This window comes from Engystomops pustulosus, chromosome 4 (genome assembly GCF_040894005.1).
Source record: "Engystomops pustulosus chromosome 4, aEngPut4.maternal, whole genome shotgun sequence".
NCBI classification, from domain to species: Eukaryota; Metazoa; Chordata; class Amphibia; order Anura; family Leptodactylidae; genus Engystomops; species Engystomops pustulosus.
Window position 1 is genome coordinate 115,055,383 of NC_092414.1, and position 22,992 is coordinate 115,078,374.

Here is a 22,992-nt window from a genome sequence, read left to right on the forward strand (position 1 = left end):
ATGGTTGGCTGGTACATACTACAGGGGTCTGGCTGTATACTACATTGGGCTGGCTGGCTGTATACTACATGGGGCAGGCTGTATACTACATGGTGCTGGCTGGCTGTATACTACATGGCCGCTGGCTGGCTGTATACTACACGGGGGCTGGATGGCTGTATACTACTTGGGGGTGGCTGGCAGTACACTGCTGGGGGCTGGCTGTATACTACTAGAGGCTGGCTTTATACTACTGGGGCTGGATGGCTATATACTACTGGGGGCTGGCTATTTCTGAAAAATTCTTCATTTTAAAAGTTTGAAATGTTCTGCTTTCCAGGCAGATAGTTAAACTATCCAAAAAGCAAGACAGCTAACATCTCCGGAATGTCTGCTTTATGTTGGAATGATATTTTATACATCCTCTCATTTTTTTAGGATGTTATGAGGCTTAGAACTTGAGGTATGATTTTTCTAATTTTCATGAAAATCACCAAAACTCATATTTTGAGGGACAACTCAGCTTTCAAGTGACTTTGAAAGGCCTAATTAATAGAAAAACCTCATAAATTAACCCACTTTATAAACTACATCCCTCAACCTATGTAAAACAACTTCTATTAAGTCTATTACCCTTTAAGTGTCTCACATGGGTTAAAACAAAATGGAAGTGCGATTTAGAAACTTTTTTTTGGAAAATACATTCATTTAGGCCAAAAATGCCACTTTCATAATTGAAAAAAAATGATGAACTGTTGAGCAAAGTTTGATGCCCAATTTCTCACGAGTGTATCAACACCCCATATGTGGTGGTAAACTGCTGTATGAGCGCATGGCCGGGCAAAAAAATGAAAGCAGCGCCATTCAGAGCTGATTTGTATTGTCACAATGTACAGGCTATAACATTGAAATTTTTTTGGTAATGCAAACACATGAAGTTTATTTTTTGTGGGGTGAGATACAATGTGTAGATAATTCATTTTGGGGGTCTATAGCTTATTCATGAGATTTTATTAACTATTTCAAATGGATACAAACAAAATAATCAATTTTTATTTTGGATTTTTAGCACTTTTTTTCCCGCTCGCCATATCATTAAAATAAAATTTTATCTTTATTCTCTGGTTTTATTCTCACTATGATTACAGTGAGTCCTCATTTATATAGTTTTTTTTTCATCTTTGCTCAATTTTAAAGAGCAAAACTTTAACTACCGACAAATTTTCAGGGGCACATATAAGGGCACGTAACTTTTGTTGATCACTTTTTAGAACATCTTTTGTGAGGGTAATTGATCATAATTTTTTTTTTTTACGCCATTTTATATTATATTTATTATATTGTTTTATATTATTGTACAGATTGATACGTATGCAGAGATACCAAATATGTACTGTTTTTTGTGTTTTATATACTTTATTTGGATTTTATTTGTAATTGGGATGATTAGGAGACTTTTATTTTATTTATTATAAGGTGATTTTTTTCTACATTTTTCAAATTTTCCAGACTTGGGCTTGAACAAGCGTTCATCTGATCGGTTATTCAAGCCCTTACACTGCAATACATTCGTATTGCAGTGTACAATGTAAGTAACTGAGCAAGCCAGGCATGCTCAGTGACTTACAGCCGGGTCCTGCTAGGAGGTGGAACCTGGCTTGAAAAGGGGCGATCTGCCTCGAGGCACACGACGGACCCCAGGGCTGCCGCAGGATGGATTGGTAAGCTCACCGGGGGGGTTCCGATCCACGGGGGACACAGTTACATGCTGCTCCTCTTCACGCCAGGTAAGCGGTTAAAGGGGGTGATGTCGCAGCCCGACACAGGCACCATTGAGACCCAATGTCCCGCAATCTTCTTCTGATGCGCCACCGTAGAAGGGCGTTGTGTCAGAAAAAGTAAAAGACTGCCGTAAAAAGCCTATAGGGCGGTCATTAAGGGGTTAACCTTGGCACAGCAATATATTGCCACAGTTCAATAAACCGCTCCTAGATCTGAATGAATTTAATATTCTCACTGAATTCTTTGTTCTGTACAAAGTTGTATGCGTGAATAACAAAAACACAAAAAAATCCTCAATGGAAATCAAATGTATTAACCATAGAGATCTGGATTTGGAGTCACCTACAAAATTAAAGTGGAAAACATATTACAGTCTGATCCTACAACACCTCGGCATGCCCCTGATGAGATTGCAGATGGTCTCTTGAGGGATCTCCTCCTATACATGGACTAAAGCATCTGTCAACTCCTGGACAGTCTGTGGTGCAATGTGACGTTGGTGGATGGAGTCAGACTTGATGTCCCAGATGTGCTCAATCAGATTCAGGTCTGGGGAACGAGCGGGCCAGTCCACAGCTTCAATGCCTTCATCTTGTAGAAACTGCTGACACACTTCAGCCACATGAGGCCTAGCATTGTCCAGCATAAGGAGGAACCCAGGGGCAACCACACCAGTATATGGATTCACAATGGGTCTGAGAATCTTATCTCCGTACCTAGTGGCAGTCAGGCTACCTCTGGTGAGCACATGGAGGGTTCTGAGAAATGCCACTCCAAGCCATTACTGACCTACTGTCAAACCGGTCATGCTGAAGGATGTTGCAGGAATCAGATGCTCTACACGGTATCTCACGTGATCAGTTTGAACCCGCTTTCTTCTGTGAATTTGCCAACCCTGGGTTTTCTCTGGCAAATGCCAAGCATCCTGCACGATATAGGGCTGTGAGCACAACCTGAGCATTTGGGTGGGTTGTAGAGTCTGTCTCATCAGTGTGAAAGCACCACCAACATTCAAAATTGACCACCTGCAGAACCACTCCTTTATTGAGTGTGTCTTGCTAATTGCCAATAATTTCCATCTGTTGCCTATTCTATTTGCGCAGCAGCAAGTGAAATTGATTGTCAATCAGTGTTCCTACCTAAATGGACAGTTTGATTTCACAGAAGTTGGATTGACTTGGAGTTATATTGTGTTGTTTAAGTGTTCCCTTTATATTTTTGAGTAGAGTATATAAAGTTGATTTAACAAAGTTTACAAATAAGTGTAACATATACTGTAGTATATAATATATAAAGTAAAGACAGAGAGAATATCTGAACTGCAAGATATAACAATGCAAAACATAATATAGACCATTACAAGGAATGTCTACTACTTAAAATTAATTACAGATCAGAAAGAGAACTTCAAAGACAAAGAAAGGGGACATAAAAGCATGAATTTCACATATTCATACCAAAGAAAGAAAACTTTTTAGATATGAAAGTCACAATGTGTATAGTACATGGGATGAGAATGGCAAAGAATGGTGTAATATTCAAGAACAATGGGGGATATTTATCATATGCTGGCGCTCGTGCGCCAGTGTATGATCGCCCCGCCGCTGCAAATTCGCAGCCCGATACATCAAGAGGCTTCTGCCTCTTGATGTATCGGGCTGCCAGCAGTGCAGCGTTTATCCTACGCCAGGCAGGGCCTGGCGTAAAAATACCAGCAGCCGGCAACTTTTCACATATATTCACATATATTCACAGTAACGCCCCGCGCCGGCCCACTCCCGTCCGGCCGCGCCCCCCGCTCGGCCCCACTGGCGTGAAGGTGGCGGATTGGGGAAAATAATCGCAAAAGCTAGCAATAAGCTAGCATTTGCGATGATTTCAGGGCCTCTGCGCCACTGGCGGTGCGCAGAGGCCCTGATAAATATCCCCCAATGTCTTTTATGAAAAAAAATATGGCTTTTGGAAGGTGGGAAGTGAAAAACATAATTGTAAAAACTGAAAAGGACTTGTGATTCTTTAGGGCTTCATATTGAGGTCTGTGAAGGTGCTGAGTGTAACTTATATGGGTGCTGTATAGAAATATGGGGCAGAATACTCCATTAGTGTCAATTACCCTTTTCCTCAATATATAACATAAAAAAGGAAGGAAAACATAAGGGCTTTGATTTTTGGTGTCATATTACATCTGATTAGTAAATGGAGTATATCTATATGCAATTTATTTTTAGTATAACCAGAGCACAGAAAATTAGTGAAAAGCACTATGAAACACACAAGTCAGCTTAGGGATAAAATTAGCAAAGTGTTTTTCATGGGTTAGATTTTAGGAAAATAGTCCAAGTTGTAAACATCTCAATGAGCACTCCAATCTCCATTTTCCATAAACTAAAGGAATATGGCATTACTATTATTTTATGTAGATGGCTGTTCACCAAAAATAACAACTTAGACAAGGTAAGCACTAATAACTGAAGCAGCCAAGAGGCCCAGGATCACTTTGGAGATGTTGTAGAGAGATCCACTTGGAGAATCTGTCCACAGGCCAACTATTAGGTATGCACAACTGACTCTTCCACTGTCTTTATGGAAGAGTCTGTCTTGCCTTAAAAAAAATTGTTTGCAAATGTTTTACAAATAATAATGTGAATCAATTTATCTACAGACATACTGCAGCGGAAATTGGTGCTTCAAGGGGTGCAGCAAAGTCATCTGTACTGCAGTAAATTTTTTATAATTGACCAATCTCATATGTGACAGAACTAGAGTCTGTATTTTGGAGATCAGTTTTAAATAGTTTTTAGTAGGAGAAATCAATATGATTCATAATGCTTTTATACGCACCACACTAACTGTGGTATGAATGAAGCGTCCCGACAAAAGTTTGTTGTGGTCTCCGCCCAGAACCTGGGAAGCCTGTTCTCATAGAAATCAAAGGGGTAGCTATTCACACCTTACAGTTCACCAGACTGTTAATGCTTTTGCCTCCTGTACCATCCTTCCACATTCAGTTTAAAAAGCTGAAACAGCTTTTATTAAAATAAAGCTTGTCCTGTCTGATGCTTGGCCTGAACCCCTGTGGCCCACCACAACGCATTATAATGTCATGGTGCTGCTGGGGTTGTATAGAGAAAAGTATATGGGTGACAGTACAAAGGATGTTTTATGTGGGGAATAGTGTGTTCAGTCATGTTGTGAGGATAATATACATTAGGAATATGCTCCATTATGCTGTGAGTGACTGAGATTTTTAGGGGCGCAGTGTGGAGTTTTGTTGCATAGAGCTGAAGACATTTCACTATTGAGTCAGCAGAGAAAATCCATGGCCTGGAGAAATAGTAAAGAAGTCCTCTAATGAAGCAGATCATCAACTGTAAGGTACTAAATACTAGATGTTACTAATGTCTGTGTCACTGCATGACTAGTAGTGTGTAAGATAGCATCATTGGGCATGGGAGGGGGGGGGGGCAGCCATTTCAAGTTTTGCCGCTGGCAGCAAAAAGGCTCGAATCTGTCCTGAACCCATATAACAATAAATAAATGGTACAAATCATAAGCATGCTATGTATCGCCACCTCTCAAAATGCCCGTTCTATCAAAATATAGAAAAGATTATTCTTGATCATGAACACTGTAACAGAAAATAGCGGCCAAACGCTACTTTTGTATTAAAAATATCCATAAGTATTTGAATAAAAAATGATCAAACGGTTCTTTAGGTCTCAAATTGATATAAAAATTAAAATTAATCATTAAAATGTCAGTGCATACCCAAATAAAAATCACACCTTAGGTCTGTACACCAAAGTTTTAAAACGTTCTGGGCCTCTGAATTTGCCAAAGTGGCCATTTTTTGTACAAAAGATTTTAATTTTTTTTAAATCTACTAAAATCTATTAAAACCGATAATAAATTTTGTGTCCCTGTGATTGTACTGACGCAAAGAATAAAGGGGAGGTGCCATTTGTAGCCCACAAAAAAAAGCCACAAATGGTTTTTTACACTTTCCAGTACATAGCATGGAATATTAAATAACGTATGCCAATAAAAAGTACAGTTTGCCCTGCACATAACAAGCCAACACACATCACTGTTAATGTAAAAATAAGAAAGTTATAGCATGAGGTGAGGGAATGAGGTGAGTGAAAAACAGAAAAGGAGAAGGGCAGTTGAGTCCTGAAAGTGTTAATTTAAAGGTCTCTATAGTTATAGGTCTCTATATAGTAATAGGAAAGGATGTCTTTAATTGCTTATTCCCAAACTTATTACCAAATCTACCGTATATTCCGGCGTATAAGACGACCTGGTGTATAAGACGACCCCCCTACTTTCCTGTTTAAAATATAGAGTTTAAGATATATTCGCCGTATAAGACTACCCCTTTTCCAACGCATACAAAACACCGGTAAAAATTAAAAAAAAAACAGATTTGAATTTAACAGGGTCCTTTTTTTAATGTAAATTCTTATGACATGTAGGTATATAGCAGGAAAACTGTCGCTCATAAACATAAGGCATACAACAACGACATTACCATTACAGCACAGCCCCCAGTAGTATACAGCACAGCCCCCAGTAGTATACAGCACTGCCCCCAGTAGTATACAGCACTGCCCCCAGTAGTATACAGCACAGCCCCCAGTAGTATACAGCACTGCCCCCAGTAGTATACAGCACTGCCCCCAGTAGTATACAGCACTGCCACCAGTAGTATACAGCACAGCCCCCAGTAGTATACAGCACTGCCCCCAGTAGTATACAGCACAGCCCCCAGTAGTATACAGCACAGCCCCCAGTAGTATACAGCACAGCCCCCAGTAGTATACAGCACTGCCCCCAGTAGTATACAGCACAGCCCCCAGTAGTATACAGCACAGCCCCCAGTAGTATACAGCACTGCCCCCAGTAGTATACAGCACAGCCCCCAGTAGTATACAGCACTGCCCCCAGTAGTATACAGCACAGCCCCCAGTAGTATACAGCACAGCCCCCAGTAGTATACAGCACAGCCCCCAGTAGTATACAGCACTGCCCCCAGTAGTATACAGCACAGCCCCCAGTAGTATACAGCACAGCCCCCAGTAGTATACAGCACTGCCCCCAGTAGTATACAGCACTGCCCCCAGTAATATCCAGCCAGCCCAGCATTAATAGAAAATAATAAACTTATATACTCACCCTCCGGTGGCCCCGACCTGCAGCGCTGCTCCCCCGATGTCCGTGTGGGCGCCGCCATTGTTCTCCCCTGGACGGCGCCTAGTATGACGCGCCGCTGCTGACGTCATACTAGGCGCCGCCCCGGGGAAAAGCATGGCGGCGCCCAGCAGAAGAGAGAAGACTGCGCGGAAGACGATCCGCGCGGACATCGGGGCCAACGGAGGGTGAGTATGCACCCGATGTCTTTTTGAGGCTGCCGGCAGCTTTTTGCGGCTGCCGGCAGCTTTTTGAGGCTGCCGGCAGCCATCGCTCTGCAAACACCCGCGATCGGTGCTAGCACCGATCGCGGGTGTTACCGGTAAGCCTTTGCTGCAATATGCAGCAAAGACTTACCGGGTATGGAGAGGGCTCAGCCCGTGAGCCCTCTCCATGCACCGGGACCCACCGTATAAGACGATTACCGGCGTATAAGACGACCCCAGAGAAGACAGAAGATTTTTCTGTCTTCAAAAGTCGTCTTATACGCCGGTATATACGGTAATTAATTTCACATCATATTTAGATCTATAAAAATCTGAGTTAAAAATTCCTACAAAATTCCATCCACTGCTTCATGTTACCATTAATAGACAATACAAAAACAAACAAAAAATACAATAAAAAGGCTAGGTTGGACTTAAATTACCCTGGGTGGTCTGAAAAATAGTAAAAAAAAATTAAAATTAAAATCACCCCCTTTCCCTAGAACTGATATAAATAAACAGTAAAAATCATAAACATGTTAGGTTCTCCGCTTCCCAAAATGTCCAATCTATCAAAATATAGTGACAGTTGTTCCTGGCATTGAATCCCGTAACGGGAAAATAGCATCCAATGTCAAAAAATGCCATTTTTTGCCATTTTGAAAAATATTAAAAATTCTATAAAAAGTGATCAAAGGGCTGTACAGTCCTAAAAATCGTCGCATTGAAAACATCATCAAAAGTTGTAAAAAATTACACCACACACAGCGCCGTACACTTAAGTATGAAAGTTATCAGCACCAGAAAATTTATTTTAATAAAGGTGTTAATTTTTTTTAAATGTATAAAAAATGTATTTAAAAAATCCATATAAATTTGGTATCCCCATGATCACACCGACCAAAAGAATAAAGTACACATGTCATTTGGAGCGCACGCTGAAAGCCATCAAATCCAAGCCCACAAGAAAATTGTGCAAATGCATTTTTTTCCTAATTTCACTGCATTTGGAATTTTTTTTCCCACTTCCCAGTACACGGCATGGAATATTAACCCCTTAACGCTCTGCGACATAGCTCTACGGCGCAGAGGTATAAGGGATGTATGAAGAGGGCTCTTCATACAAAGGTGGGGGTTTTTGCATATTGCAGAAAACCCCCACCGCTAATAACTGCGGTCGGTGCTTGCATCGATCGCGGCTATTAACCCCTCCGTTGCCGCCGGCAAAGTCACCGGCGGCATTTAAAAGACGGCGGCGCACGGGCGCCGCCATCTTTGTTACGATCGCCGTGCCCCCGAACGTCATCGGGGGGGGGGGGGGGGCGGCAATTGGTTGTTTGACCCGAGGATACATGGCTTCTGCATATCCATGTATAGTGTGCAAAAATGCCATATATTGCAATACAGAAGTATTGCAGTATATGGTAGGAACGATCTGACCATCTAGGGTTAATGTACCCTAGATGGTCTAAAAAATTGTGAAAAAAAAAAAGGAAAAAAAAAGTTTAAAAAATACAAAAAAATTAATAAAATATTAAAAGTTCAAATCACCCCCCTTTCCCTAGAACGGATATAAAACATAATAAAGAGTAAAAATCACAAACATATTAGGTAAACGCCTGATCTATCAAAATATAAAAACAGTTATGGACGGTGGTGACCTCCGAGGCTGGAAATGGCGCCCAAATGTCCGAAATACGACTTTTACACCTTTTTACATCACATAAAAAATGAAATAAAAAATGATCAAAATGTTGCACAGACCTCAAAATGGTAGCAATGAAAACGTCGCATCATTTCGCAAAAAAAATGACACCTCACACATCTCCGTGCGCCAAAGTATGAAAAAGTTATTAGCGTCAGAAGATGGCAAAAATTTTTTTTTCTTTTTTGTACACATTCGTTTAATTTTTGAAAATGTATTAAAACACAATAAAACCTGTATAAATTTGGTATCACCGCGATCGCACTGAACCAAAGAATAAAGCTGAGGTGTTATTTTGAGTGCACAGTCAAAGTCGAAAAAACTGAGCCCACAAGAACGTTTTTTTTTTTTCAGTTTTTCCACATTTGGAATTTTTTTTTCAGCTTCGCAGTACACGGCATGTTAAAATAAATAAAATTACGGGAAAGTAAAATTTGTTACGCACAAAATAAGCCCTCACACAGGTCTGTACACGTAAAAATGAAAAAGTTATGGATTTTTGAAGTTGGAGAGCGAGAAATGAGCGGAAAAACCCTGCGTCCTTGAGGGGTTAAATACCGTCACTGTGCAATTTGTTACATAGAAAACAAACCCTCATATAGCTCTTTGCATGGAAAAATTAAAACGTTACATATTTTTGCAGGTGGGGAGTGAAAAATTAAAACCGAAAAAAAAGAAAAAAGGCCAGGTTGTTAAGGTTTTAAAAAGCCAGAGTAGCTCTAAACTTTCTTTGAACAGTTGAAAGCAAGATCCACCTCTACCAGAATAATGAAATGAAAAAAGTGTGGTGAAGGAATGAAACAGATCCATCGCATACCAAATCATCTATACATCACGACGGAGGTAGTGTGATGGCTTTGGCATGCACGGCTGCCAGTGTAACTGGGTTACTAGTTTTTATTGATGATGTAACACAAGACAGAACTAGCCGGATGAATTTTGAAATATTTAGAGACATAGTGAGCTCAAATGCAGCCAAAATGATTGGTTAGCGTTTTATAATACAGATGGACAATGACCAAAACATAAAGGACCATAACCTTTTTTCTGCAATACCTTAAAGGAAACCTACCACTTGAAGTGGCAGGTATAAGAAGGAAATACCGAGCACCAGCTCAGGGTGAGCTGGTGCCGGAGCTTATTTTTGTTAGTGTTTTAAACCGCTGTATCGCGGTTTAAAACACGATACAGCAATACAGCGGTACATAATTTGCTAGTATGTGCCAGTCGTTTTTATATATAGTGGGGCACATTTACTAAGGGCTTTGTGCCAGTTTTCCGTTGGACTTTGCATGTTCTTTCTAGCGTAAACTGCTTGCACAGGTGTTTAAGAAGTGTCTGCACCACAAATGTGTCACACACGACCGTTTTGTGGCGCAGCTGCACTAGGCACCATGCAACACAAATTAGGGGGCGTTCTGGTGCTCAGTCAGACCGTGCGCTAGATTTTACATGCAAAGTCATTCGCACACGCAAAGTCTGTCGCACATGCAGTATGTTAAAGGTGAAGGGAAGTGACAGATTTAGAATTTTTGGCGCACATTCTTAATGAAAGCGCACCAAGCATTATATACAGGCAGAGCACTGGCAGTGCAGTTTCCTACATTCTTAGTAAATGTGCCCCAGTATGTATAGTCTCAAACAGGGAGACTATAGCAATGATTTAATAGTGTAGCGAGAGAGAATTATTTTATTGGGAAATAGTAAGGCTTATTTTTAAATACTTCTTAATATTGTCTGTTGGTGTGTAATTTTTATTTATTACATATGTACCCTTAAGATCATAAAAAAATCCTGGGGGAAATTTCCACATTTTTTTTTTTTAATTTATTTCAATTTTTTAATCCGTTCCTAAATACTTTGTCAGCGGGCAGTCAGGATTGAGTCAAAGAAGTAGAATACTCTTGAAGTTATTCACCGGATTTCAACCAAAGTGAGCATGCATGTTATTTGTTAAAAACTAAATTTCAGACAGAATGGCCCACAATGAAACAGCAACAGAAAACCACAACAGTTAAAGCCTGACAGACCATTCAAAAGGAGAAAACACAACAATTTCTGGTGATGTCCGTGACTTCAAGACTTCTACCAGAAAACAAAGTATTGGGAATTAACATTTTATTTACAATTTATTATTTTTGAGCTCGGAAAAGGAAGGTATTGGAGGTCATTTACTAAGGGCCCGATTCACGTTTTCCCGACGTGTTACCCGAATATTTCCGATTTGCGCCAAAACGATAACCCAACGGATTCGGAAAAACCGCCACATTTAAAAAAAAAAAAAAAAAAGTGTTGCGGGACACACTCTTACCTTCACCAGGTATAGGATGGTGCTTTCCGGTGGACCTCGGGGAACTTCAGCGGAGCAGTGACATCTGGTGGACGTCGGAGGAACTGCCTTTGTGAATCGCCAGAAGACCCGAATCCACTGCACAAAACGCGCCGCTGCGATCGCGAATGGGCCGGGTAAGTAAATCTTCCCCATTGTGTGTAACAAACATTTTAACCCACTGAATTAAATCTCAAAGCCATAGTTTCAATTGCATCTGAATTGATTTGTTAAAGATTCATTGTGGTAATGTACAGAACCAAAATTAGAAAAATGTTGCCTCTGTCCAAATATTTATGGACCTAATTGTATACCTGTGGATACAGTTCTGAATCCCTTATAGATAATGTTGAAATCCTTTTTTCATCTTCTTTAATTAGTGGTAACGTTTATGAAACTAAAGGTCATAAACTTCCCTGAATAAATAAATAGCTGTAAAAGAAAGGGAATTAGTAATGAAACAATGCTAAAGCTACTTACCAGCAAAAGAACTCTACATCTTTAAAGTAAAAAGCAAATGCACAACATTGCTTCACATTTTTCTGTATAAGATATAAGTACAGTAAGATGACACTAAAAAATACAAACCTAATAATTAAGGTTTTTCAGTTTTAATATTTTTATAATTGGTATATATGAATAAAAATATACCACATATACTTGAGTATAACCCGGCCCGAATACAAGCCAAGGTACCTAATTTTACCACAAAAAACTGTGACTCGGCTCGAGTATAAGCCTACGGTGGGAAATGCATTGGCCACTGCCTCCGTCCAGTATATAGCCATCCAGGCCTCGGTATATACCCAGCCCCTGACCTAGTAAATAGTCAGCCTATATACCAGTATATAGCTAGCCCATGTCCCAGTATATAGCCAGCCACTGTCCCAGTATATCTAGCCAGCCACTGCCCCATTATATAGCCAGCCCCTGATCCAGTATATACCCAGCCAGACCCCAGTATATAGCCAGCCAGACCCCAGTATTTAGTCAGCCAGACCCCAGTATTTAGTCAGCCAGACCCCAGTATTTAGCCAGCCAGACCCCAGTATATAGCCAGCCCATGTCCCAGTATATAGCCAGCCCATATACGAGTATATAGCTACCATATTTCCCAGTATATAGCCAGCCACTGTCCCAGTATATCTAGCCAGCCACTGCCCCAATATATAGCCAGCCCCACCCCAATATATAGCCAGCCCCTGCCCCAGTATATAGGCAGCCCATTTACCAGTATATAGGCAGCCCCTGTCCAAGTATATAGGCAGCCCCTGTCCAAGTATATAGCCAGCCCCTGTCCAAGTATATAGCCAGCCCCTGTCCAAGTATATAGCCAGCCCCTGTCCAAGTATATAGCCAGCCCCTGTCCAAGTATATCTAGCCAGCCACTGCCACAGAATATAGCCAGCCTTTACCCTAGTGTATAGCCAGCCCCTGCCCCAGTATATAGCCAGCCAGACCTAAGTATATAGCCAGCCAGACCCCATTATATAGCCAGCCCATGTCCCAGTATAAAGCCAGCCCATGCCCCAGTATGTATGTAGCCAGCCAAACACTGCCGCAGCATATCCAGCGAGCCACCTGCCCCAGGATATAGCCAGCCCATGCCCAAGAATATAGCCTGCTAGTATGAAGCCGCCCAGTATATAGCCATCCACCCCCCAGTATATAGTCTAGTGTATAGCCTGCCAGCCCATGCCCCCAATATATAGCCAGCCAGCTCTCAGTACATAGCCTACCAGTCCCCAGTATATAGCCAGCCAGCCCATACCCCAGTATATAGCCTGCCAGCCGACATTGTATAGGTTGCCAGCTGCCAGAGGATGCCCCACTATATAGCCTGCCAGTGCATGCCCCAGTATATAGCTTGCCAGCGCATGCCCCTTTACATAGCCTGCCAACAGATCCCCAGTATATATCCTGTCAGCCCCTAGTATTTATCCGCCTGTCCCAGTATATAATATAATAAAAATTGTTACAGCACCTTGTAAAGAACCGTTCAATCTTGGGTGAATTAAGTAATAAATAATAATGGTTAGAGATAAGCTGAGCACATAAGCTCAGTGTATCTCTAGCCATTATTATTTCTTACTTTTAGCCCCAGTATATAGCCTGCCAGCCCCCCGTATATAGCCATCCCCTATTATATAGCCTGCCAGCCCCCAGTGTATAGCCTGCCAGCCTCCAGTATATAACCTGCCAGCCCCTGCCCCAGTATATAACCAGCCAGACCATGGTATGTAGCCAGCCCATAGTATATAGCCTGCAAGCCCGAGCCCATGCCGACCCCCTCAGCAAAAAAATCACTACTCCCCTTTCAAACAGCCCCTGCAAATTCTTCTGAATCATGGCACTTAGAAACACAGCTCTGGTGCCATTTTAAAGAGGAGAATATCAGATCAGAATTCTGTTTGTGAACAAGAAATATCCACGGTTGCTGTTAATATATAATTTTTAGATTCAGCTATCCACTGCATTGGATCTCTCTAGTTTATCTCTAGTTTAGGAGATGTAGCTGTCTGAATTTTCTAAATTTTCATGAAACATTTTCAAACAATTGTCATAGCGATCAACTAATTTGAAAAACCTATATAGAAATCCCCTATAAATCACCTAATTTTCATAACTTTACACATCAAGCTATAACAGCATGTAGGAAGTTTTTAGCAATTTTAACATTTCCATTTAGCACCTTATATACACACATAATGAAAAATACACCCTGCAGTTTATTAAGCAATTTCTCTTACAGTAACAATGAAATGCCCCTATGTGGTTTTAAACCGCACATGACAGGACTCACACAGTAAAAAGTAACATGGGGCTTCAGAAGGGCAGATTTAGCTTCATAAGTGATGAGTGGACCCTGTGAGGTTCCAGTCAGAGCCGCCACAGCCTGTGAGCTGCCATTTTCCCAGGGATTCAAGGGCTCATCAACCTTCGAGAAAATAGTGCCTTGCACACGCTGTCTGCATTTAAATGTCCCTAACGGTTTTGTCAGGAGCGTTTAAAGCGTTAACACACATGATTGGTGCTAGTGGTGAGACCAGTGCCAAAATGGCTAAACCCTGCACTGAGAAATACATCTCACACAGAATATAGCAAAGCATATTTTTGAAAAAAAATATTTTTTCAATATATGTCACACTAGCCCTAAATGTTTATTATTTTACTAGAAGATAACTGTAAAAATGCACTGTGCAATTTCTTCCCACCACGTGGTTCTAAACTGCTTTTTGGGCACAACATCTTTGGGGGTCATTTACTAAGGGCCCGATTCGCGTTTTCCCGACGTGTTACCCGAATATTTCCGATTTGCGCCGCTTGTACATGAATTGCCCCGGGTTTTTGGCGCACGCGATCGGATTGTGGCGCATCGGGGCCGGCATGCGCGCGACAGAAATCGGGGGGGCGTGGCCGAACGAAAACCCGACGTATTCGGAAAAACCGCCGCATTTAAAAACCGAAAATGTGTCGCTTGGGGAGCGCTCACCTTCACCTTCTATGGGATGGTGCATTCCGGGGCGTTAAGATTATTTTCGGCGCTGCAGCGCCACCTGGTGGACGGCGGAGGAACTACCATCTTAAATCCCAGCCGGACCCGAATCCTGTGCAGAGAACGCGCCGCTGGATCGCGAATGGGCCGGGTAAGTAAATGTGCCCCTTTGTCTTTAGGCACACGTTGCAGTTTCCGTGCAGATTGCATGTACAGATTTTGGTTTGGAAAATCTGCAGCTTATTACAGTAGCATTAAAATGAATGTGATTTTGAAAATGTAATGTAGACAATATATTTTTTCCGCACAGAAATTGTTGCTCAGTGTGGAAAATAAAATACTGATCAGGTTACTTTTCTTGTGCATCCTCACTGTGAAAATCTGCATCAAATCCACATCAAATATGCATCAAATATGCAAATCCACATCAAATATGCAATATGCATGCAGTGGTTTTCATGCAGAATTCCCTCAGACTGGAAAGAGAGGAAAAGAGGATGAAAACTTCTGGAAATACACCATTTGAGGTCCCAGTATGCTGTTCCCAGCTAATATTCATCAAAACATATAATGGGTATTCTTATAGATGAAAAATCTAAATAAAATGTGACTAATACACTGGCACTGCAGTTAATAAACCCTTCAAGCTCATTAAACCATCTGATTAAAAAATGTATCCAGATAAATATGGCCTTAAAGAGAACCCGTCATGCAAAATAACCCCCTAACCTAAATATATTTTCATAAACTGCCATTAGAGAGCATTGCCTCAAATTCCTGCATTGTCCCTCTACATGCCTGTAAACCTAAGCAATGAGGTCCTAAAGCTGTATGCAAATGACCTGTGAAATGTCCAAAGAGCCATTAGCATATTCACGCTGTCCACCTTATTTATGAGTGGGAGGCACAGCCACAACCCCAGTGCATGACTGACAGCCTGTATAATGATGGGAGGCTGTATAATGATGTGCTTCCTGGTGCTGGTGGCCACGCCCCCTGCAGCTTGTGTGTGTATAGGAGAGATAAAGCAGCTCCAGAATGCAGCTATATTATACCAGAACATACAGGTACTCGTGTAGCTGATGTCTATGTCTCAGGAGATGCAGCACACACACCAGCAATGCTTTACTATACATTACACACAGACATGAGCAGGGGGAGGAGAGGGGAGGGGTAACAACGGTGACATCACTGCCTCTGACCATGTGACCAGCCTCATTTATATAATAAAGAAAAGATGATTTTACAATGATTAATGTATGATATGACTAGATAAAGGCTGGGATGGATTCTTTGTGAGCTGCTCATACAGGTAGCGGTGACATAAATAGTGACGGAGACCTGATGACAGGTGTCCTTTAAACTAAAATCATTAAGTGAAATTAGTAAAGAGACATACAAAATAATAAAGTTATTTGAAACACAGTAACCCTCCTTTTTGGTTTTCTATAAAAATGCACGGTGAGAATAAGTAGCTCAATAATGTGAGACTGTAATAAAACTGGGATGGTTACAGAGAGCAGTATTAGAGGAACATGTAGTGCAGGGGTGTAATAGGAAAAATATCAACTTTGATCTTGCATCTTCAAATGTAAAAAATGTTCAATTTATTTGCCTTCTTGAAAAAGCAGCCTTGCAACGCATTTCAAATGTAAAGTTCTTTGTAGAGCTTACCCCCTTTCCCTTCAAATGCCAATCTTGCTGTATACTCTTCACCATCTTTTGGGGCAAATTTAATTTGCAGTAGCACAGGGTGTACAAAAAGATGTTCTCTCTGAACTCTCTAACCAAGATGTTGGAATGGCTAATAATTTGGAAATTTTTGAGAGGGGCCTGGAAGCCTTTCTGCAGGAAAAAAATATTGTACATTATGGGAACAAAATATTTTGTAAATACCGTATATTCCGGCGTATAAGACGACTTTTGAAGACAGAAAAATCTTCTGTCTTCTCTGGAGTCGTCTTATACGCCGGTAATCCCGACCGCCCGCCGTGTATTCACGGCGGTGGTCGGGTCCCGGTGCATGGAGAGGGCTCACGGACTGAGCCCTCTCCATAGCCGGTAAGTCTTTGCTGCATATTTCCACAGCGTGGGCGCCGCCATCTTACCTGGGATCGCCGCTCCCCGTGACGTCATCCGTGGCGATCCGTCTCCATGGTAGCCTCGGGTCTTCCGAAGACCCGAGGCTATTTCGTTTTAACCCCTTCATTACAATGTGCTGATAGCACATTGTAATGAATGAAGAAAATCCACATATACTGCCATACTGTAGTATGGCAGTATATGGTAGGATCGATCAGACAACCTAGGGTTAAAGTACCCTAGGGAGTCTGAAAAATAGTATAAATAAAAATGAAAAAAAGTTAAAAAAAAATAAAATAATAATAAAAAAACCTAAAATTTCAAATCACCTCCCTTTCCCTAGAACTGACATAAATATAAATAAACAGTAAAAATCATAAACACATCAGGTTTCGACGCGTCCAAAAATGCCCGATCTATCAAAATATGATAACTGTTTTTCAATGCGTTTAACCCCGTAACGGAAAATAGCGCCCAAAGTCGAAAATGGCAAAAAATATTAAAAAATCTATAAAAAGTGATCAAAAGGTTGTACAGTCCTAAAAATGATATCATTGAAAATATTATCAAATTTCGCAAAAAATGACACCACCCACAGCTGGCAAAATCAAAAAAATAATTTTTGTACAGGAGGTTTTCATTTTTGTAAATATATGAAAACATTATAAAACCTTTATAAATTTGGTATCCACGTAATCGTACCAACCCAAAGAATAAAGTAGACATGTCATTTGGGGCGCTCAGTGAAAAACGTAATATCCAAGCCCACAAGAAAATGGAGCAAATGCGTTTTTTCACCATTTTCATTGCATTTGGAATTTTTTTTCCCGTTTCTGAGTACTTGGCATGGAATATTTAATAAAATAAAAATTTAAGGTACAGTATGGTAACATTTACAGTAAAATGGACGATGGTAATGTTGTTGTTGTATGCCTTATGTTTATGAGCGACAGTTTTCCTGCTATATACCTGCATGTCATAAGAATTTAAATTGAAAAAAGGACCATGTTAAATTCAAATCTGTTTTTTTTTTTAATTTTTACCGGTGTTTTGTATGCGTTGGAAAAGGGGTAGTCTTGTACGGCGAATATATCTTAAACTCTATATTTTAAACAGGAAAGTAGGGGGGCGTCTTATACACCAGGTCGTCTTATACGCCGGAATATACGGTATTTGGTTTTGATCCAGGGAGTTATTCTAACTGATTGGGGTCAGGAAGGTATTTTAACTACTGTGGGCCAACTTGCATCAGGGTTATTTTTTTGTGAATCAACATTGTGGGATTTATAGTTCAGACTAGATGATCTAACATGTTTTTTCAACCTCCCATTCTGTGATACCATGATGGTTGAAGGTCATTCGAATTAATGAAAAGTTCAATACAATGGTACAATACAAAAGCATTTTTTACTGCTACTGGTGAAAGCTACATTGCCACAGAATTTTGCACTGATTTGGCTGATATGGCTGGAAAATCAGCTTAATCAGCTTCTCTCACAAATTTACTGAAGTCTGCAATGCAAGCCAGCTTCTCAGAAGTGTTATTCATTTCCCTTACTGTCACTTCTGTGTCTGGATGGAGGATGGTAAGCACAATACATCATAGCAGGTCAATATGTTTTATTACAATGATGTTGTTTTAGTAATTTTTAAATTACCGTAGTTAGTAAAAAACACACACACCTTAGTTACAACAAAAATAGTTTTAATTTATAATAAATCATACACATGATTGGTATCACAATTACAATGATCCCAAAAATAAAATGTCACATAACCTGCCAAAAAACGTAAGAAAGATATTTTTTTTCTTTTACTGCTAGTAAAAAAAAAATGAAACAATAAAAACTTTCAGATATATACAAAAGTAGTATAAATAAAAATCTCATCCTTATTAAACTTAGATACAATATGGGTGCATTGACTTAATAATAAAAAAAGTTGTGGTCCTTTGTGTAACAACACAAAATAAAATTATTACTTTAAAAATTGTTTCAATGTCAATATGGTATTTTATTGTCCATATGGTATTCATAATTTGTAGGTGTTTGTGAATGTGTTCCCTAGTTTTCTTAGATAAACACAATCAGATGAATGCCTATTTTCATAGCATATATTCTCCTCTAAGTATTTGCTCTAGTGCTCTACTAAACAGGTACTTTTGACATATAGGCAAACCATATATACAATAGTCTGTGTAGCTTATGCCTTACAATTAAAAAAAAACTTACAAATCAAATCGTAGATTTTGTCTTTCCTCAAAGAAGTAATCCATTATAAACTTTTTTACAAAGTCCGGGTTTAATGTGTTGTCGATCACTTCTGTCCTGCCGTACTGTAAAGGCAAACAAATTCAATTTTAGAGTTCCAGATTTTACTAATTAAAAAAAAACAAACAAATTACACAGTACAGTGAAAAGGAAACAAAGAACGGAAGGTCCTCTGTTCTCTTTTTACAAAATGCAAGTATAGAGTGCCCATTTCTTTATCTTGGGTTGTGAACTGAGAACTAAAGGATCAAGGGACTTTACCTGTGGCGGCCATCTTGGTTATAACTTCACCAACTTTAGAGAGGCTATAAAATTTAAAAGGAGATAAGATTTCCCATCCAACTATATGTCAGAACGTCATTTACATGTTTAAATGTCCGTGCGGAAAAAGTCTATGTAGGGCAGACCACTAGACAAGTTAAAATCCGCTTAGATGAACATAGATCAGCCATTAAAAATTATAAAAAAAATCTCATTAGACAGACTATAGAGACAAACGCAGAAAAGAAAAAAGAAAGCAAATTTGGTGAAACATCATTAGCTAGACACTTTCATGAATATAGACTACAATGTGAGGTCCACTGGATCTTTAAAATACAATCCCTTACACCGAAAGCGTTATGAAGAGTGTAACTTCAATTTATTCTTATAAATGAATGATTGCATTCTGGTATTTTTTTTCAGCAAAAAGTATATATCGCTTATATTCACTCAAGTTATTACAGTACAATCTGACTTTATATTTTAGAAATTTTTGGTGATAAATGTGAAAAATATTTTGTATCTTATGTAGTTTTTATGCAAGTAAAAATCTTACATTTCCAGACAAGCAAGTATAATTATCAGAGAGATACCAGAATGCAAGGAGGCGTGACCTCAGAAATGTCATGAATCATGCGAGCCCCACAAATAATGTGAGCGCAGTCTCTGCTAGATGCAACGCAGCTTGTGAACTGTCTCCATTGCCACGAGTCAGAGGTAATCTCCGCCAGGAATTGTTTGATTACAACCCAAAATAAAGAAATGGACACTCTATACATTTTGTAAAAGGGTAATTTTTTTTATGACTTTATGACTTGTTTCATGATTCTAAAAGCAAGATAAAAGAAGATTTTTGCGACACTGGCTGAATGTGGTTATTTGATTTTCTTTGATTTTCTCAAATATATGGATTTGTATTGTATTGTATTATGGAATCAAGTTTATTGAAGAATTTCTACTACTTTGAGACTGCTTTCAGACTATGATTAAGAGCTTTGTCTCGAAAGGCATCGACTGTGTATGCTGTTCTTACTTAAGATTGCAATAAACCTGAAAGTTTTATATAGTGAACACACTGTGCTGGAGGATATTTCCTCTATGAGGGGTACTTTGATATATTTTGGGGGGAATAGAATGGTAAGTTGTATTTTGAGCACAGCTTTATCAGTTGGGTTAGGAGGGTATCTTTTATATATGTGGGAGTCACCGTGTAGTTAGCTGTAAGGGGTATATATTAAGAACTGTGGAACACAGTTGTTAATAATCTTTTCTACTTAAGTGACAAGGTACAGTATGTGGGTGACAAATTTTTCAGCAATAAGTGACATTCTGGAGGAATTCTGTATTTATGTAGAAAAGAAAATTGTCCATCATTTCTATGTAAATATATGGTAGATTACAGAGATGAATAGAGAGATCAAAATGGCACATCTCTTCTTGCAAATAAAAGAGATCTATTTTAGAACCCTGCCAAATGTGTAGTATGCATGTCTACTCATCTTTCCATGAGAATGACATTTGCAGCTTTAGGTCTCATGTAGTACACAACCATTTTTTTTCTCGGACTGTGAGCTGGCCGCACAGACCTTATAGACTTCTATTGTGCACGTTCATGGTGCGATGAGGTAGGGTGCATGCATTGTGTCTCACCACACTATGAGTGTGCTGCTCACTTTGGATGTCAACCGAGGCAAAATGGACTTGTGCACAAGAACGTGTGTGCAAAATGGTCCACTAAACAAGCCTGTGGATGAGGCCTAATTCCACTATGGCCTGGCCTCAGAAAAGCCAGCAAAAGACACAAGACCCTGTTCTCACAAGTTGTACACAAAAAACATAAACATACATTGGATTGAGCCAAAATAGCCAAAATCTAAGCTAAAGCAGGCCTGGCCTTAAAAAAAACCTAATCTAGAAATAATTAACACTTCACATAATGGGTCTGAAAACATTATATTTATATTGCAAAGATTAAAGTAGAAATCTTACCTCTCTCCATTCCTTGTTTCCAATACCTTGTGTATATAATACACATACTGTAACGGGATAAAATGAAAATACTTGTATTAACAGTACAATACTTGGCACATAAATATTAATATATTCAGATAGTGCTAAGAATAACATGCAATCTCTATTATGTTATTCCTCACTCCCTGTAAGATCAGATATTGCTGCTTAATGGTGAATGGCAGCATTGATGTTAAAAATAGTCACTGATGATCTTCCTTCCAGTCATGTCTGGACGGTATACTACTGATATACATGGTCATTATTTTATATGTTCTTGCTGCAGGGTAATTTGTTTTCCTTACTTTCATTCACTTAGAACAAGCCTGAAAACTAGTGAGTCACTACCTTCCTGAGTTTTGGCCTAGAAAACGAGACTATCCTGTCAGCTATAATTTTGCCTGCTGTGTGAGCTACAATAGATGTTCACTGCAACAAATGTTTCCTTTTCTGAACATGAGAAATGTCAAGCTTTGATAAAAGGTCACAGATACAACCATGTTTAATTGTAGCGGTAGAAGACCTCACCAAATATCCCTTCAACATAACATTTAACGCTTTACTTAAAACACAGGACTGTATTTATGCACTTAATATTAGTAAAGCTTGAAAATATTTTAAAACCGTGAAACAAATGAGCATGTACTGAACATTTTGGTTAAAATGGATTGTTATGAGCCATGGAATCCCTGCTGAATTTCTTTGGAATTACAATGCTACAGCGCTAAGCAGGTTTAGTTAAAATATAATGTAAAGAAGGAATATAGTCGTCATCATGCTACTTTAGGAATAGTCTTTTATAACGGCAAACTACACAAAATTCTGGATATCTGGGACTTGTTCTTCGGCATACTACTGTGTTGTTTAAACAAATATTGATCATTATGAGAGACCTTGTAGGGTAACTGTCAGAAGTTTTAACATGGCAACAGAATAGAATCAGAAACATAGGGGGGGGATTTACTATTTCTGGCGCAAGTATGACTGTCGGCATTGGAGATCAGTCTCAGGAAAGCACAGCCCGATGTATTAAAGTAGGGCACAGCTGCAAGTAATTAATGGGTAGAGGGAAAAAATAAGTCATGCGCCATAAAAATGCTTATATCAACGAGATGTGCACCAAAATCTAACATGGACTGACCCTTAATTTTGGTCTCTGACAATTTTTTTTTTTTTGGTCTATTGTGCACCAAAATTTGCGCCTAAAAATGCTGACAAAACACACATAAATGTGACAAATAATGTGGAAAAGTTAGGCCACGCCCACTTGCGCCAAAATAAAGAGAAGAATTGGCATAGTCAGAAACATCTGTTCTTTCTGGGGCAAACTCATTATAAATGATCCACAACAATTCTGCACCAAAAAAAAAAAAGAAAGATCCCGGCATTTTTAGGCGCAGAGACGATAATACATGTGCCCCATAGTGTTCGAACGTAGCGAGTCATAAGAAAGAAATTCAGAACATCACTCCTTTGCAGGGAACAGAGGGGTCCCTGGCCAACAACAGCGGTAAGCATGCAGCCAAAATACCAAGGAACACAGAAATTCAACTGGGTTAGAACAGCAGCACGGACAGCTGGTGGCCTTGCCCAGCCCAAGGTAACATAGGCATGGACCGCTGCCATGACAACTAAGGAAGCATGCATAAAAATAAAATGGCTGTAGGCTTTGCTTGCCATTG

General features: G+C 39.7%; 1 protein-coding gene across 2 annotated transcripts in view; it reads right to left on the reverse strand.

The window, feature by feature from the left end:
* The window catches only part of CPNE8 (copine 8), a 190,703-nt gene that overhangs the window by 112,023 nt on the left and 55,688 nt on the right, over window positions 1-22,992 (reverse strand). Inside the window, exons 3-4 of one of the 2 annotated variants that reach the window (XM_072147109.1) lie at window positions 21,290-21,336; window positions 19,001-19,104 (exon numbers count right to left, since the gene is read on the reverse strand). The exons of the other annotated variant lie outside the window; for it this stretch is intronic. Of the exons in view, the coding sequence (XP_072003210.1) occupies window positions 19,001-19,104; window positions 21,290-21,336 (151 nt within the window). The remainder of the gene's footprint in view (window positions 1-19,000; window positions 19,105-21,289; window positions 21,337-22,992) is intronic. 2 annotated transcript variants of the gene reach the window in all.